The sequence below is a fragment of the Oncorhynchus clarkii genome, chromosome 18, assembly GCF_045791955.1.
Source record: "Oncorhynchus clarkii lewisi isolate Uvic-CL-2024 chromosome 18, UVic_Ocla_1.0, whole genome shotgun sequence".
Lineage (NCBI taxonomy): Eukaryota > Metazoa > Chordata > Actinopteri > Salmoniformes > Salmonidae > Oncorhynchus > Oncorhynchus clarkii.
The window spans coordinates 61,586,288-61,598,785 of NC_092164.1; the positions used below are offsets into that span (position 1 = coordinate 61,586,288).

At 44.9% G+C, this 12,498-nt stretch overlaps 1 protein-coding gene across 1 annotated transcript in view; it reads right to left on the reverse strand.

Annotated features, from left to right (window-relative positions):
- LOC139373820 (CUB and sushi domain-containing protein 3-like) overlaps positions 1-12,498 on the reverse strand; it is a 740,037-nt gene that overhangs the window by 107,848 nt on the left and 619,691 nt on the right. Inside the window, exons 46-48 of the mRNA XM_071114860.1 lie at positions 11,407-11,520; positions 10,845-11,033; positions 8,961-9,107 (exon numbers count right to left, since the gene is read on the reverse strand). Of these exons, the coding sequence (XP_070970961.1) occupies positions 8,961-9,107; positions 10,845-11,033; positions 11,407-11,520 (450 nt within the window). The remainder of the gene's footprint in view (positions 1-8,960; positions 9,108-10,844; positions 11,034-11,406; positions 11,521-12,498) is intronic.

Here is a 12,498-nt window from a genome sequence, read left to right on the forward strand (position 1 = left end):
GCGACCTAAATGCCAGAACCGGACAAGTACCTGAAACCCTCAGCACACAGGGGGACAAACACCTACTTGGAGGTGACAGCATTCCCTCCCCCATATGCCACCCTAGGCACAACATAACCAACAACTGCAGCACAAACTTTGGGTATGTACATTGTCAATGGTAGGCTTCAAGAGGACTCCTATAGTAGGTACACCTATAGATCATCTCGGCAGTAGTACTGCAGACTACTTTATCATTGACCTCAACCCAGAGTCTCTCAGAGCGTCCACAGTCAGCCCACTGACACCCCTATCAGATCACAGCAAAAATCTGTCTACTTGAACAGAGCAATACTCAATCATAAGGCATCAAAGCCAAAGGAACTGAAGAATATTAAGAAATGCTATAGATGGAAGGAAAGTAGTGTGGAAACCTACCAAAAAACTATTAGACAACAAATTCAATCCCTTTTAGACAACTTCCTAGACAAAATCTTCCACTGTAATAGTGAAGATGTACATTTGGCAGTAGAAAATCTAAGCAGTATATTTGACCTCTTAGCTTCCCTATCAAATCTAAAAATGTCAAACAGAAAACTGAAGAAAATTAACATTGACATTTTTTTTATGAAGAATGCAAAAACCTAAGAAAGAAATTGAGAAACCTGTCCAACCAAAAAACTTAGAGACCCATAAAACCTGAGTCTATGCCTTCACTATGGTGAATCACTAAAACAATACAGAAACACACTATGAAAAAGAAGGAACAGCACGTCAGAAATAAGCTCAATGTAATTGAAGAATCCAACCATTTCTGGGAAAACCACTTGTCCACACTATTTGGCTCTATAACAAAGAACAAACAGCAAAAAGAATTAGAACCCCCCCAGATTCTCCAATTACGTTGAATGAACTACAGGACGAAATAAAAACCCTCCAACCCAAAAAGGCCTGTGGTGTTGATGGTATCCTCAATGAAATGATAAAATATACAGACAATAAATTCCAATTGGCTATACATAAACTCTAACATCCTTAGCTCTGACATCTTCCCCAATATTTGCAACTAGGGACTGATCACCCCAAACCACAAAAGTGGAGACAAATTTGACCCCAATAACTACCGTGGAATATACGTCAACAGCAACCTTGGGAAAATCCTCTGCATTATCATTAACCGCAGACTTGTACATTTCCTCAGTGAAAACAATGTACTGAGCAAATGTCAAATTGGCTTTTTACCAAATTACTGTACGACAGACCACATATTCACCCTGCACACCCTAATTGACAAACAAACCAACAAACCAAAACAAAGGCAAAGTCTTCTCATGTTTTGTTGATTTCAAAAAAGCCTTCAACTCAATTTGATGGTCTGCTATACAAATTGATGGAAAGTGGTGTTGCGGGAATACATACGACATTATTAAAGCCATGTACACAAACAAGTCTGCGGTTAAAATTGGCAAAAAACACAATTCTTTCCACAGGGCCGTGGGGTGAGACAGTGATGCAGCTTAATCCACACCCTCTTCAACATATAAATCAACAAATTGGCGAGGGCACTAGAACAGTCTGCAGCACCCGGCCTCAGCCTTCTAGAATCTGAAGACCAATGTCTATTGTTTGCTGATGATCTGGTGCTTCTGTCACCAAACAAGGAGGGTCTACAGCAGTAGCCAGATCTTCTGCACAGATTCTGTCAGACCTGGGCCCTGACAGTAAATCTCAGTAAGACCAAAATAATGGTGTTCCAAAAAAGGTCCAGTCGCCAGGACCACAAATTCCATCTAGACACCGTTGTCCTAGAGAACACAAAAAACGATACATAACTTGGCCTAAATATCAGCTGTAACGATGTGCGCTGAGAGTCGGGAAGCAAGTTCAGGGCGTGAGTGTTTTAATAAAATAAACAGAACATAATACAGAACATGAAACACTAACACCACACAGACATGAAACAGAAACAAGGACGCCTGGGGAAGGAACCAAAGGGAGCGACATATATAGGGAAGGAACCAAAGGGAGTGACATATATAGGGAAGGAACCAAAGGGAGTGACATATATAGGGAAGGAACCAAAGGGAGAGACATATATAGGGAAGGAAGCAAAGGGAGAGACATATATAGGGAAGGAACCGAAGAGAGAGACATATATAGGGAAGGAACCAAAGGGAGCGACATATATAGGGAAGGAACCAAAGGGAGCGACATATATAGGGAAGGAACCAAAGGGAGAGACATATATAGGGAAGGAACCAAAGGGAGAGACATATATAGGGAAGGAACCAAAGGGAGAGACATATATAGGGAAGGAACCAAAGGGAGAGACATATATAGGGAAGGAACCAAAGGGAGTGGCATATATTGGAAAGGTAATCAGGGAAGTAATGGAGTCCAGGTTTGTCTGATGACACACAGGTGCGCGTAATGATGGTGACAGGTGTGCGCCATAACGAGCAGCCTGGTGACCTAGAGGCCGGAGAGGGAGCACACGTGACATCAACGCCACAGGTAACTTCCACAAAGCTGTGAAAGAACTGAGAGACAAGGCAAGAAGGGCATTCTGTGCCATCTAAGGGAACATAAAATTTGACATACCAATTAAGATCTGGCTAAAAATACTTGAATCAGTTAAAGAACCCACTGCCCTTTATGGTTGTGATATCTGGGGTCCTCTCACCAACCAATAATTCACAAAATGGGACAAACACCAAATTGAGACTCTACATGCAGAATTCTGTTTTGTGTGTACAACGTAAAACACCAAATAATGATGGCAGAGTGGAATTAGGCTGATACCCGCTAATTATGAAAATCCAGAAAAGAGAAGTTAAATTCTACAACCACCAAAAAGGAAGCGATTCCCAAACCTTCCTTAACAAAGCCATCACCTACAGAGAGATGAACCTGGAGAAGAGTCTCCTAAGTAAGCTGGTTGTGGGGCTCTGTTCAGGACAGCAACACAATTAGACCCAACCAAATCATGAGAAAACAAAAAGATAATTACTTGACACATTGGAAAGATGGTACAAAAACAGAGAAAACTAGAACGCTATTTGGCCCAAAACAGTGAGTACACAGTGGCAGAATACCTGACCCCGGTGACTGACACAAACTTAAGGAAAGCTTTGACTATGTATAGACTAATTGAGCATAGCCTTGCTATTGAGAAAGGCCACCGAAGGCAGATCTGGCTCTCAAGACAAGACAGTCTATGTGCACACTGCCCACACAATGAGTTGGAAACTGAGCTGCACTTCCTAACCTCCTGCCAAATGTATGATCATGTTAGAGACACAAATTTCCCTCAGATTACACAGATCCACAAAGATTTTTTTTAAAGATTAAAAAAGCAATATCTACTGGGTGAAATCCCAGTGTGCCATCACAGCAGCAAGATTTGTGACCTGTTGCCACAAGAAAAGGTCAACCAGTGAAGAACAAACACCATTGTAAATACAACCCATATTTATGTTTATTTCACGTTTGTTTATCTACTTCACTTGCTTTGACAATGTTAACATATATGTCCCATGCCAATAAAGCCCTTAAATTGAATTGAATTGAGAGAGAGAAAGAGACAGAGACAGAGAGAGAGAGAGAGAGAGAGAGAGAGAGAGAGAGAGAGAGAGAGAGAGAGAGAGAGAACATTGTAAATACAACCCATATTTATTTATTTTCCCTTTTGTACTTAACTATTTGCACATAATATGACATTTGAAATGGCTTTATTCTTTTGGAACTTGTGTAACATTTACGTTCACTTTTTATTGTTTATTCCACTTTTTTTAATCCATTTAAGTTGCTTTGGCAAAATGTTTGGCAATATGTTTTCCATGCCAATAAAGCCTATTGAATTGAATTGAATTGAGAGAGAGAGAGAGAGAGAGAGAGAGAGAGAGAGAGAGAGAGAGAGAGAGAGAGAGAGAGAGAGAGAGAGAGAGAGAGAGAGAGAGAGAGAGACAGACAGACACAGACAGACAGACAGACAGACAGACAGACAGACAGACAGACAGACAGACAGACAGACAGAGAGAGATGGGAGTGAGAGTCAGAGAGAGATGGGAGAGAGAGAGATGCTTGACTTTAGCTTGAGCGTCACAACACTTCAAAGCAGATTTACCCCAAATCTCTTGCATACTTTAATAATCGAGGAAGTTATCCCCCAGCAAATCTCCTGGCACACATACTGAGTGCCAAATGACTAGTTCTCCCAGCTGCATGACTCCATGTTATGAGATACCAGCAATTTCCGAGGCATGGAGTCATTTTCACAATGGACGTTATTATTTCATTTGGAAATAGTCTCAGAAATGTAACTTGGTTATCTACAACAAAACAAACACGATGAGGCAGAGATTTTTAGCAGCCCAAGAACAACTTCTCCTTTGAAAACAAAATAAGCACAGTGTTACACTAGACTATACTATTCATTGACACTTTGCTAACACCACAAACAATTATGACTGTGATTTCTAGTCTGTTTCTCTGATAGAAATAGTGAATAGTATCAAATCAAATGTTATTTGTCACAAGCTCCAACAACAACAGGTGTAGGACTCTACCAGGAAATGCTTACTGTGCCTTTAAACAGCTTGGAAAATTCCAGAAAATTATGTCATGGCTTTAGAAGCTTCTGATAGGCTTATTGACATCATTTGAGTACATTGGAGGTGTACCTGTGGGTGTATTTCAAGGCCAACCTTCAAACTCAGTGCCTCTTTGCTTGACATCATGGGAAAATCAAAATAAATCATTATTAAAATATTCCCTATGTAATGTTAATGAGTCGCTAACACGTTGTGTCATGTAAATGCATCATAATGCAGAACCCTCAATGGCCCAAGTCTTTAAATGCATGGCTCTGGTGTAGCCTTGTTCCTCACAAGCTATAGTCCTAGTAATACAGTCTGCTGTGTCACTACTACTACTATAGCTTCTCACACTGTGTCACACATTGGTCCATTAGGGACAGGCTGGCTGTCACAGCTTACACATTGGGCCATTAGAGACAGGCTGGCTGTCACAGCTCTGACCAACTGCTCTGACCAACACTTGACCCCGTCTGTCCCTGGCCTGCCTGCCTGCTCTGCTCTGGCCAGTCAGCAAAGTGTGTAGTGTGGGGGAGACCCATCTCTGTGGTTGTTTAGGGTCCCCAGGCCCTGACTGTCATCTCCACTGACATCTGTAGTGGCACTAGGCCCACGGTTTTAACCAGTCGGAGAACAAACGCATAGCTTAGAGCACAATCTATTTACTGTGCTGGTCTCTGTACCTCAACGGTTGTGCTGAACATGTGGGCTGACCTCACTGACAGTGTATTCACATGCATCAATAGTCTGCATATTATACATATTTCAATACCCCTTGGTAAGACAGACACAGATTGATTATTAAAAAACGGGTTGTTTGGATCCTGGAGGCTGATTAATTGATATGTGGGAGTTGTGGGACAACAACTGCCGCAAATTACCATTAACGTATTAATCTCATAATTCCACTGTCTCGCAGCCCAGCCAGGAAATTCATAAACCTCATCTCCGTCTGGAAAAAAGCATCCACACATTAGTTTTCCATGCTATTATTTGGTTTGCAACAGTTAGGGGGCCTGGAGGCAAGGGAAATAATGGCTGTGAGTGGCCATCGGTGTGAGAGATCATCGGTGTGAGAGACCATCGGTGTGAGAGACCATCGGTGTGAGAGACCATCGGTGTGAGAGATCATCGGTGTGAGAGACCATCGGTGTGAGAGACCATCGGTGTGAGAGGCCATCGGTGTGAGAGACCATCGGTGTGAGAGACCATTGGTGTGAGAGGCCATCGGTGTGAGAGGCCATCGGTGTGAGAGACCATCGGTGTGAGAGATCATCGGTGTGAGAGACCATCGGTGTGAGAGACCATCGGTGTGAGAGATCATCGGTGTGAGAGACCATCGGTGTGAGAGACCATCGGTGTGAGAGATCATCGGTGTGAGAGACCATCGGTGTGAGAGATCATCGGTGTGAGAGACCATCGGTGTGAGAGACCATCGGTGTGAGAGATCACTCAAGAGGTATTGGCAGCCCCTAACATGGAGAACAGAAAGGGCTGGAGTGCCATTTGAGCTGGCAATGACGTGAGTGGACGTCACGTTCTCCGCCAAAAAAAGAGGCTGTCCCTGGCTGTCACCAACCAGCCTCGGACTTGTTGTCACACGATAATTCCTGGGTTCTCAGACATTATTGCTTAATTATACAACGGGTGGGGTCTAATCTTGGATGCTGATTGGTTAAAACTGCGTTCCAGCCAGTATCTGTTCCACAAGTTACCATCGGCTAAGGCTATGACGTTGAAATGCCTACTCACAATTCCATCTGACTGCCCTATCCACTGTCTCATCAGTCCAGCCAGGCAATTTATAAACTTGATCTCCACTAGAAAAAACATCTAGACATTATCTCCCGTTTCTTTTAGACTAACATATGATTTTCAACAGCACAGATTTGTATAAACCTTGCTGTCGATCTCTCCGACATTTGCAACATTGTTTCAATATCGTATCGATCTCCAGCTGTCCCATAGTAATGAACGCGTCGGGATTCGGGACGAGACAGACAGGCTGGCAGCTTTACTCAGCCAGTCGAAATCACGAATCCGCATAATTTGTATGGATGACTAAAATGGATGATAAATGGATGATAAATGACTCAAATGTAATAGATACGGTGCGTTCGGAAAGTATTCAGACCCCTTGATTTTTTCCACATTTTGCTATGTTACAGCCTTATTCTAAAATTGATTAAGTGGAGTTTTTCCCTCATGAACCTACACACAATATCCCATAATGAAAAAGCAAAAAACAGGTTTTTAGAAATGTTAGCAAATTTATAAAATAAAAAAAATAAAAATGTACTTAAGTATTCAGACCCTTTACTCAGTACTTTGTTGAAGCACCTTTGGCAGCGATTACAGCATTGAGTCTTTGTGGGTATGATGCTACAAGCTTGGCACACCTGTATTCGGGAAGTTTCTCCCATTCTTCTCTGCAGATCCTCTCAAGCTCTGTCAGGTTGGATGGGGAGCATCACTGCATAGCTATTTTCAGGTCTCTCCAGAGATGTTCAATCGGGTTCAGAGACTTGTCCCAAAGCCACTCCTGCATTGTCTTGGCTGTGTGCTTAGGGTCGTTGTCCTGTTGGAAGGTGAACCTTCGCCCCAGTCTGAGGTCTTGAGCGCTCTACAGCAGGTTTTCATCAATGATCTCTCTGTACTTTGCTCTGTTCATCTTTCACTTGATCCTGAGTAGTCTCCCAGTCCCAGCCGCTGAAAAACATCCCCACGGCATGATGCTGCCACCACCTTGCTTCACTGTAGGGATGGTGCCAGGTTTTCTCCAGACGTGACGCTTGGCATTCAGGCCAAAGAGTTCCATCTTGGTTTCATCAGACAAGAGAATCTTGTTTCTCATGGTTAGAGTCCTTTAGCTGCGTTTTGGCGGAGTGGCTTCCGCCTGGCTTCTGTCTGGCCACTCTACCATAAAGGCCTGATTGGTGGAGCGCTGCAGAGTTGTCCTTCTGGAAGGTTCTCCCATCTCCAAAGAAGCACTGGAGCTCTGTCAGAGTGCCATCGAGTTCTTGGTCATCTCCCTGACCAAGGTCCTTCTCCCCCGCTTGCTCAGTTTGGCTGAGCGGCCAGCTATAGGAAGAGTCTTGGTGGTTCCAAACTTCTTCCATTTAAGAATAATGGAGGCCACTGTGTTCCTGGGGACCTTCAATGTTGCAGAAATGTGTTGGTACCCTTCCCCAGATCTGTGCCTCGATACAATCCTGTCCCAGAACTCTACGGACAATTCCTTCGCCCTCATATAGGTCCTTCGGACCTTATATAGACAAGTGTGTGCCTTTCCAAATCATGTTTAATCATTTGAATTTACCACAGGTGGACTCCAATCAAGTCGTAGAAACATCAAGGATGATCAATGGAAACAAGATGCACCTGAGATCAAGTTTGAGGCTTATAGCAATGGGTCTGAATATTTATGTTAATAAGGTTTTTTACTTTGTCATTATGGGGTAGTGTGTGTAGATTGATGAGGAACACAAATGTATTTTATCCATTTTAGTAAAAGGCTGTAACATAACAAAATGTGGAAAAAGTCAAGGGGTCTGAATATTTTCCCGAATGCTCCCTATATACAAAGAAATGTCAATAGAAAAATATAAATGCAGTTTGCTGTCATTCCTGCTTCAGTTTGAAGTGATTGTATTAGCTGTGTAGTTGGCTAGCTCCTCTGAACAGTGTCCTGGCGAGGGAGTAAATGTTCTATGCCAGAAGATATTGCACATCATCAGCTCATTGTTATAGATGTATCCCTCCCCAAAATCACTAGAAAACAGCTTAACCGCAAATGGACCTATTTTGCTGTTATTCTGGCTGCACAGTTTGACGTGACTGTGTTAGCCAAAGTTGGCTAGCTAGCAAGCAAGAGATAAGAATGTTGCCAGCCATCATGACAACAGAACAAACAAATACTTGTTTTGCAAATACATGTTAGTGTATTTGTTTACGACACACAGTTTATTTCATTTACAAATACACTTAACGACTGGGTCGCTGAACTAATAGAACGAACCACCGGGACTTATCTCGTGGAAGGATGACATAGTATGAAAAAATTTATCAAAATAACATGTCAACCATTATTTGTATATGTTGGCAACCGACTGTATAAAAATGATAATGCCCTCGAAGCTGGTGTTTGAAGGATATATTGGCATAATCACTTAGCATTACCACTTAACTAATATTGAGTACAATCACAATATTCCACATGCAAGTTTTTAGAGTAGCTACAAAACATGCTGTAGCCACTTTGTTGTTATTCTTCCACTCTCTCGCACACGCACACGCACACGCACACCCTCTGGATTTCTCACTCAAAAGACGTAAACGTGCAAGTGAAAAGGAGTGATTTAAATGGATACATACTTTGATACTCACCAACATAGCGGATACGGAAGCCCTTCTTGTTAGTTCCGTGGTCAGAAGACCAGCGCAGTGTGAGCTGGTGGCCGGTCGTAGTGATGTTGAAGGGCGCGGAGACATCACCGCTGAAGGTGGCCAGAGTCTGGCTGTTAGTACTGGGGCCTGTAGAGAGAGAGGGGGGGTGAGAGAGGTATGGAGGGGGAAGAGAGAAAGAGAGGAAGGAAGGGAAGGGATGGGAGGGGAAGGGAAGGGAAGGGAAGGGAAGGGAAGGGGGGAAGGCAAAGGAAGGAAGGAAGGAAGGAAGGAAGGAAGGAAGGAAGGAAGGAAGCCAACAATAAGTCAGATTGTGGAAGAATGTATTTGTGGAGTAAATCATCCAACTACAGGGCTAACAGCTACAGCAATGACCCAGAACGAAGAGGGGCTGGTCACTGTGACCCAGAACGAAGAGGGGCTGGTGGTCACTGTGACCCAGAACGAAGAGGGGCTGGTCACTGTGACCCAGAACGAAGAGGGGCTGGTGGTCACTGTGACCCAGAACGAAGAGGGGGTGGTCACTGTGACCCAGAACGAAGAGGGGCTGGTCACTGTGACCCAGAACGAAGAGGGGCTGGTCACTGTGACCCAGAACGAAGAGGGGCTGGTCACTGTGACCCAGAACGAAGAGGGGCTGGTCACTGTGACCCAGAACGAAGAGGGGCTGGTCACTGTGACCCAGAACGAAGAGGGGCTGGTCACTGTGACCCAGAACGAAGAGGGGCTGGTCACTGTGACCCAGAACGAAGAGGGGCTGGTCACTGTGACCCAGAACGAAGAGGGGCTGGTCACTGTGACCCAGAACGAAGAGGGGCTGGTCACTGTGACCCAGAACGAAGAGGGGCTGGTCACTGTGACCCAGAACGAAGAGGGGCTGGTCACTGTGACCCAGAACGAAGAGGGGCTGGTCACTGTGACCCAGAACGAAGAGGGGCTGGTCACTGTGACCCAGAACGAAGAGGGGCTGGTCACTGTGACCCAGAACGAAGAGGGGCTGGTCACTGTGACCCAGAACGAAGAGGGGCTGGTCACTGTGACCCAGAACGAAGAGGGGCTGGTCACTGTGACCCAGAACGAAGAGGGGCTGGTGGTCACTGTGACCCAGAACGAAGAGGGGCTGGTCACTGTGACCCAGAACGAAGAGGGGCTGGTCACTGTGACCCAGAACGAAGAGGGGCTGGTCACTGTGACCCAGAACGAAGAGGGGCTGGTCACTGTGACCCAGAACGAAGAGGGGCTGGTCACTGTGACCCAGAACGAAGAGGGGCTGGTCACTGTGACCCAGAACGAAGAGGGGCTGGTCACTGTGACCCAGAACGAAGAGGGGCTGGTGGTCACTGTGACCCAGAACGAAGAGGGGCTGGTCACTGTGACCCAGAACGAAGAGGGGCTGGTGACTGTGACCCAGAACGAAGAGGGGCTGGTGGTCACTGTGACCCAGAACGAAGAGGGGCTGGTCACTGTGACCCAGAACGAAGAGGGGCTGGTCACTGTTTGTCACAAAGGCGTTTTAGACATTTCAGCATTAATCTAAATCTGTTCAGTGGTATTGTGGTTTCTTCACATTGTAATGATGTTGCATTCATCAAAAGTGTGGTCATATTAAGTTTTGTAGGCCTTGCATTCAATACCAAAAACATCCAGCCTTTTAATGCCCAATTTCTGAAGATTACTTTTACAATGCCACTGCAGCACAAGAAGACAGTTTCAAAACAATACAAATCTGAGCCAAAAGCAGACGTGTTTTAAAAACATGACAGTTTGTGATGCTAGCCTGGTCCCATATATGTTTCCACTGTCATGAGTTGGCAAGATAGCACAAACAGTTGTGGCACCAGGCTAGCATAACGCTACTATAGCTACCATCAAAGACTTCTAGGATGTCGAACTCCCTCTCGGTCTGGAAGGACTCGAAGTACAGGGTGATGTTGTAGCCCTTCTCTACATTGATGGTCCAGATACACATCTGAAGGTTGGGGTAGCTGTCAGGGTAGCCTGGACTCAGGATTACTCCAGTAGAGTCAAACCTCACATCGTGGGCCGGGCATTGCACTGGATGGGCACATAACAGGAGACCAAATGGATGCTAGGGGTACCTGTAATTTATTCAGTGGTCCCTCAGACCCCCAGATGACACATGGGATGGCGGAGAGAAATATGGCACCATAATATATAAATGACAACAGCTGTTTAGTCCACTAAACACAGTGAAAGGGACGACACAGAAACAGAACTGGAGTAGAAAACTGGAATCACAAGGGGCTGTGACAGAGGTGGGCGGAACGCATCACAACAGCACACCTAATGACTAAACCGTTTTAATTACAGCTGCCACAAACAAAACACGCACACGCGCAAGCATGCAGGCACGCACACATACGCAAAACGAACGAACGCAAGCACGCACGCAAACACACACGCACACCTTGACATGTGGGAGGAGGCCCATCCATCTGAAGTCTCTCCCCCAGTCTGCATGTCAGGATCTCATTCCCCACCAGGGTGAAGCCAGGATGACAGCGGTACCAGATGATGTCCCCTGTCAGGAGAGAAGGTATAGAGGAAGAGGAGGAAGGGAGGGAGGTAGGGAGGGAGGGAGAGGAATAGAGTGTATGAGAGAAAGAGAGGGAGTCATGGTAGCAAGACAGAAAGAGAGACAGAAAAACAGAGAGAGAGAGAGAGACAGAGAGAGAGAGAGAGACAGACAGACTTTGATGAAGCTGTTGTCTAATTAAGAAGGACAGCAAACCTGTGCTGCAGTAATAGAGACAGATGCCTGAGACGGATGGGGTGACATTCTGACATCCAAGGTTGAACACTGTTAATGAGTGAGTTCTAGCCTGGGTAGGAAACTTTGAGACTTTCATAACAGTTGCTGGGCAAAACAATCCATGGTCCCTGAAGTTTGAGTATTGCAGTATTACTAGTGCAATATAACACAGACAACCAAGAATAACGGTGTTTTAGATTTTTTTTTATTTTAACTATGCTCTTTGTCATTGCCATCATCACCATAATCAACATCACCATCATCATCATCATCATCATCATCTACTGTAACCTTTCGGTCTTTTTAGAAGCCATCTGATGTCTTCAACCAGCAGCAATGGGCCATGTTACAGGTGATGTCTTCAACCAGCAGAAATGGGCCATGTTACAGGTGATGTCTTCAACCAGCAGTAATGGGCCATGTTACAGGTGATGTCTTCAACCAGCAGCAATGGGCCATGTTACAGGTGATGGATGGATGATCGTGGTCCAATAAATCTATACAGGGCTGCTATAGACACAGCAGAGCCTTTGGGCGTTGTTACCTGGCAAGCTGAATCCATCTCAGCCACTGTCTTTAATGGCCCACTTTCACAACCAACAATCACAGATCTAGTTGCGAACTCAGTCATTGATACACACCAGTCACATAGTTAGTGGCTAACTCACCATTAATCAGGCAGGTCACACGTGATACAAGTCAGTATTCAACGTCCATCCATGTCTGAGTACGTCTGGAGATGATGTG